Source organism: Prunus mume, linkage group LG1 (assembly GCF_029339155.1).
Source record: "Prunus mume cultivar Tortuosa linkage group LG1, ASM2933915v1, whole genome shotgun sequence".
NCBI lineage: Eukaryota > Viridiplantae > Streptophyta > Magnoliopsida > Rosales > Rosaceae > Prunus > Prunus mume.
In genome coordinates, this window is record NC_142698.1 from 16,115,399 (window position 1) to 16,121,586 (window position 6,188).

The window sequence follows — 6,188 nt, forward strand, 5'->3', positions numbered from 1 at the left end:
TGAAAGAGAAAGGGCAACGCACGCGCTGGCTGAAGACAGAAGGGTGGAGCCCACGGAATTGTGAAACGGAAGACATGGCAGGTTGGCTTGCTTTGCTGCTGCACGTGTTGGGGATGTCACATTAGTTTGGACTTATAAAAAGACAAAAGAGTGGGACGGTGTATAGGAGTTGGACTAATTAATCTTATATGTTATGATTAATACCATGAATTATTAACACGTAATTGCATCATTAGAAAAGAATACGAGACTAATCAACAACCACCACCATTAATATGCATTGGTTGATGAGATTTTCTTTTTCTACGAAAGGATGGCTATGGGGCACAAAGTGACTATCAGTTGGGAATGCATTATAAGCCAAAACTATAAATAAATATGATACTAATAAAAAATAATAATTAATATTAATTGGTGGTTATCTTTCTCTATAGAGAATTGTCAAGTACAGTTACTTACCACTGCAGCTATATATTTTGAAAGTGAATAATACAACAATTCAAAAGGCATACGTTTTTTTTTTTTTCAGTTTAAGACAATAAAGTTAAATTGTGATGATGATTGTCAGTTGATAGTCCATGAGAATTACAATCACACATGCATATCCGTTACCTAGAAAAATTAGGAAAACTACTTCAGAAAGCCAAATCAGTGAGGAATGTAAAAAGATCTAAATTTTTTACCTACATCATATATATCTTTCTATGTATCTCTCTTCTCATGGTTCTCATGTTATAGTCGGTCACATAAGAAGAGAGATATAAAATAAAGTATATATACCCACTACATGCAAATTATCTCGTGAAAAAAGAGATAAATATCATAAGTTCTTGTTTATCCAATTTATAAGATTAACTAGTATAGTGATTTGGAGTGATTACTCTCCCATGCAAAGTTCTAAGTTCGAGTCTTAGCATCCATATTATACGTGAGAATTTAATATATTATTGACTCTTTAAATAGGAAAGCGAATCCCTAAAATAAAAGTATTTGAGAGTTTCAAGACCTAAAGACCGAGGCCCAAAGCATATAATGGATCAAGGAAAACGAGCGAAGAGAGGGAAAGTGAGGCCCAAGCCCAACACAAGGAGCGAGGCAAAAGACTCTCAGACACCATAGTCCTTATCTAAGCAAAAACCGCAGGCGCATTGTCATGGCCCTCTAAATTTCCGGGAAAACACACACGAATACTGAGACACCTTTGCTTTCTCAAAACAGCCATAGCCATGGCGGGAATGGCAACATCCTTCAATGTCTCATCACCTTCCTCCATCCTCAGCCGTCCATCACAGCTATCATCACTTTCATTCTCATCCAAGCCGTTCTTTCTGCCAATGCGGAGTTCTGCCCGAATGCCCCTACGTCTCAGATGTCCCAGTAAGCTCCTTTGACTCTCTCACTCTTTGATTTTTCTTCTTTTACTGATTTTAATTCGTAAAGTTTTGGTTTTTGGGTTAGTGAAGTGATGTTGGGTTGTGAAAATTTCAGGGATAATGGCGTTTTCTAGCAACGATATCAAAGTGGGTTCCAACATTGAAGTTGATGGAGCTCCTTGGCGAGTTATAGGTACCTATATCTTCTTCTTCCTCCTCATTTGTTTTTTGTATTCGTTTTAGTTTAAGCCGAAAGATGTTAAGACTTTTTGGTTATTGGGTATATTGCATATTGAGTTTTTCTGGTATATTGTTCACATTAAATAGAAATCTTCATTTCTGGGACCCCTGTCTCTGTATCATATTATATCTAATTGCTGAAGCTATAATTTTTATTCTTTTTATAACTACTATTTTTAGTATTACTCACATGACATTTGTGTTTCTTTGCTGGTAATCTTACGATAGATGTACTCTAGGGAGCCTGTATCTTTAAGTCGGTTTATGAGGCTTCCATGGGAGATTTGGAATTTCATGGTATCATGATGTGTGTGTGTAATTAGAAAAAATCAAAAGCCTTTTGAACACTATGATGCTAATTTGAGACTTTTGGTATGTCAAAGAGTTTCTAGGGATGTTTAAGTTGGTTATAGGTGTACCCCATTGTAATCTGCCTCTATATCTGAATTGTCTTGTTTTCATATGTTCTAATATTCCCAGGAGGAATCTTTTCATTTGGTCAGGCAAACAACTATTTTGTTTGTATAAGTCATAAGTCAATGGAAGCTTATTAGTTTTCTATCTGTTGGCCTTCTGTAGAATTTCTTCATGTGAAACCTGGGAAAGGGGCTGCATTTGTAAGGACCAAGATGCGCAATTATATATCAGGAAATACTGTTGAGAAAACATTTCGAGCGGGCAGCACGGTAATGTTCATTGATTTCATTGATCCATCATTAATTTCTGTTTTCAAATGTATATAAAGTTTAATGCAATTGTTAGTTGCTAACAAGTAAACAAGTCAACTGAATATGTAGCATATGACATAATTTATTTAGTTTTTGATGGTTTACTGTGTTTCTAAGAAAAGATACTCCATCTGGATTATTTTTCACAAACCTTGTTAAGGAATGAGTCATATATTTATACAAATATCTTGTATCCAAGGTATGCTTCAAAATGTTATGTTGTAAGTATTATGTTCATAATGCCACCAGACCTCCTCCCCAGGCTGAGGTCATCGCCTCTCGGCGAATCTTTCTGTGAGACCAGATATGTTATGTATATTCATGTTACATGACACAAATTTTTCAACAGTAGATATCATCAACAGATACCAAGTGCAATGGTCAGTCATGTTTAGATGTCTGTACAGTACAGTGACATATATACATTCTCACATTTGATTGTTTTTCCAGATTAATGAGGCAAATATATACAAGGAAACAAAGCAATTCACATACAAAGACGGTCCCCAGTTTGTCTTCATGGACTTGGTATTCTTCAGTAGAGTTTTTACTTGCAAAATTAAAATATGATATTCATTCGTATGAAGTTATGGACTATAAGTTATTCACTTTAGTCTTTAGGACACCTGGGATCTATTCCTGTTCTCAGGGAAGCTAGCTGATGCTGTTATCTTTATAAGATAGTGATCGCTATCTTTATTTTTCTATCTCAAATAGGTTTTTTCTTTCTCTTGTCTCAGACTACCTATGAAGAAACACGTGTAAATGAATCAAGTATCGGGGACAAAACAAAATGGCTGAAAGAGGGAATGGACTGCAATTTGCTTCTTTGGAATGATAGAGTACTTTTCTTATTCTCTTTTAAGCAATCCATTTTTTCTCAAGCAATTAAATTCCCACTTTTTGCTGCAAAGTTCATTATGCACATGATCAATTGTGCCCAAGATGGTTCTTTTTATCCAAGAATAGTTGTCCCAGATGGAGCTCTTGGGCACTACCTAAAGAACACAGAGCAGTCTCTCGAGCAATGTTTTGATAGTCATTGACTTTTTATGTTAGTACGTCTTAGATTCATAGTGAGATGCATATATTTGTTTGTGTGAGTGGCATCAACAAAGAAAACATAGATAATGGTGGTGGTTTGTATTATTACTATGGCCTTTTGAAAAGTAATCTGCTTTTTGTGGTTTTCTTGTAGCTTATCGATGTTGACATCCCCATCACGGTGAAACTGACTGTGGTTGATGTTGATCCTGGACTTAAGGGTGACACAGCTCAAGGTAATGCAGTTTGTGTCTCTCACAATTTTCAAGGACCAAATTTAGTATGTTATTGGTGTAAATACCCATCAGTCCATGACTTGTTTGGGGACCTGAAGGCTGGTAAGATGCCAGCAGACAAAAATGCTATTACAAGGTTAGGCTGAGTAGATGAGCTGATTAATCAGCTCTCAGGTGCAGAATGGGCGCCTGATTGATTTCTTGGGTTTTAGAAGTGATAAACTCCTGTCTATAACTAAACGTCGCAGTTCCTTGTTATCAACAATCAAAGAGGCAGCATCTTCTAACTGAACTTTGCTCGCAGGTGGATCAAAGCCAGCGACTCTTGACACTGGTGCTATTGTCAATGTCCCACTCTTTGTAAATATAGGTGATGAAATAATGGTGGATACCAGAACTGGGCAATACATGAATCGCGCATAAGTTTTGACTCAGAGATTTCTCAACACCGGCCAATAAAATTTTGTATTGTATTTTTGTTTACCAGGCAGAAACTTTATTAAATTTGATGCTAGAGCATAAATATGTTATATCTGTACATCAAGTTAGTGGAAGGTTTGTAAACCTTTAAACTCCTGCTGTAAGTGATTGGCTTATTTGAAAATGAAAATAGCTTATATGAAGGCTGAGGATGAGCAATTTTTTTGTCATTGTTGAGGTTTTGTATTAGGAATTACACCTCTCTTCAATGCTGCGCCATATACACTACAAGCTCCAAGGAAACTCCCCCGCCGATTCAATCCATGAATCAAAGGGTTATAAGATATTCCATTGGTTCCTCTACCACCTTCATACATGATGCTTAATACTAACAGTGCCTCAGTCACCTTTCCCTCAACACAAAGGGTTTTAATTACATTGTTAAAGGTGATAATCCATGGTGAATAGCCCATTCCAATCATCTCCTGCAAACAGACCACAGCTGCATCCATCTTCTTTTCCATGCAATGAGTTTGGATCATCAAGCCAAATGTACTAGCGTCTATGCCCAAAACCCCATTCTGCATTTTCTCAAACACTTCATGTGCATCTTCCAAGAGGTCTTTTTCCTTCCTCGATCTCCTACATAACCCTCTAACAAGATTGTTCATCAATCTCCCATCTACTTCAAACCCATTTTCAACCATCTCCTTATAAACCCTAAGAGCATTACGAGTTTTACCCCATTTTAACAATCCATGCAACAAAGTGCTGTAAGTAATACAATCAGGGTTGCAGTTTCTCTCTTTCATCTGCTTTAACACATTAAGTCCCTCCATTGGCCTGCCTTCCTTGCAATACCCATTAAACAGAGTGTTGAAAGTGACCACATCTGGTGTCAACCCCATTTCCACAGCTTCATCAAGCAATTCCATTGCCTCATCTGAGCGACCCACTTTACAAAAACCATCCATAACAGCTGTGAATGTGTAAATGTCAGGTTTTATGGCATCTTTCTTGATTCTCATCAACATTTCATATGCATCCTCCACCCTCCCAACATAGCACAACCCCTTCAACAAGCAATTGTATATCTGAACAGTTGGCTTGCACCCAATTCTACCCATGACCTCCAAAACCTCCAAAGCTCTCTGCAACCTACCTCTTTTGCACAATGAATTTATCAGAACAGTGATTGTTGCAGCATTAGGGCAAAACCCGTTTTCAACCATATGGACTAAAACCCTTATGGCTTCATCCAGATCATTTTTCTCGCAGTAACACCTTATCATGATGGAAAATGTCAAAGAATCTGGTACTAACCCGTAAGCTGATACTTCATTAAACAGGCTCAAAGCAATGTCAGGCTCTTTTGCTATGACTAAAGCCATGAGCAGAGCACTGAATTCAGATACGGTCTGAAAGCAACCATCTTGTTCAAAGATACCAAGAATTACACTCGTCTCTCTAAAGGGCAAAGCTTTAATTCTATCAATAAATCTCTGTACCTGCAATCTACTAGCTATGCTATCAAAATCTAGCTTTGGTTCTTCGACACTGGACTGCAAGCCATAATCTTTTGGGTATGACTGGTGGGTTTTGTCAGCAAGATTGACAACATTCAATGGTGTGGTTCCAGTGGGATTTGTAGCAGAGCATGAAAGTGCTGCAAAGACAAGTAGCTTACCATGTTGGGTTCTTTTGTTGTGAGTTCTACATAATGGAGATGGAGATGGAGAGGGAGACTGAACAAGTGTGAAGGGTGTAGGATATGAAGAAGGCATCAGGGAGAGGTCCATGTATCACCTGTGGAGTTCTATCCAGCTTGGTAGAGAGGCAAAAAAAAATCTTTGATCAGATTTTGGGTAAAACGATAACAAATACAGTGTCGTATGTTGGGGGCAAGGCAGGCACTTTAACGACATCAGCCTACAGCTTTTAAATTTTCATTTTGGGATTTGTCACCAGTCTCTAATGGGGAAGTCGTTAGAATGGATTGTGTTCGTGTTCAATGCGAATTGACACTGTCCATTTTCTGTAGGGAGGGTGTAGTCTATGTGTATTCATGATCTGTAAAATGTGCATACAAGCACTTACAAAAGGAATTAAAAACATAGAACGAAACAAAAGTAAATAAATATTGCTAG

At 37.6% G+C, this 6,188-nt stretch overlaps 2 protein-coding genes across 2 annotated transcripts; one reads left to right on the plus strand and one right to left on the minus strand.

Annotated features, from left to right (window-relative positions):
* The first annotated feature begins 1,140 nt into the window (after positions 1-1,140).
* On the plus strand, positions 1,141-4,244 carry LOC103342957 (elongation factor P (EF-P) family protein). Its single transcript, XM_008246625.2, has 7 exons — positions 1,141-1,377; positions 1,489-1,566; positions 2,193-2,299; positions 2,792-2,869; positions 3,082-3,183; positions 3,540-3,621; positions 3,926-4,244. The coding sequence occupies exons 1-7, from the start codon at positions 1,227-1,229 to the stop codon at positions 4,042-4,044; spliced, it is 717 nt and encodes a 238-aa protein (XP_008244847.1). The 5' UTR covers positions 1,141-1,226; the 3' UTR covers positions 4,045-4,244.
* LOC103343469 (uncharacterized) lies at positions 4,095-5,933 on the minus strand. Its single transcript, XM_008247124.3, has one exon. It carries the CDS (start codon positions 5,838-5,840, stop codon positions 4,269-4,271), a length of 1,572 nt encoding a protein of 523 aa, XP_008245346.2. The 5' UTR covers positions 5,841-5,933; the 3' UTR covers positions 4,095-4,268.
* Positions 5,934-6,188: the final 255 nt, after the last annotated feature.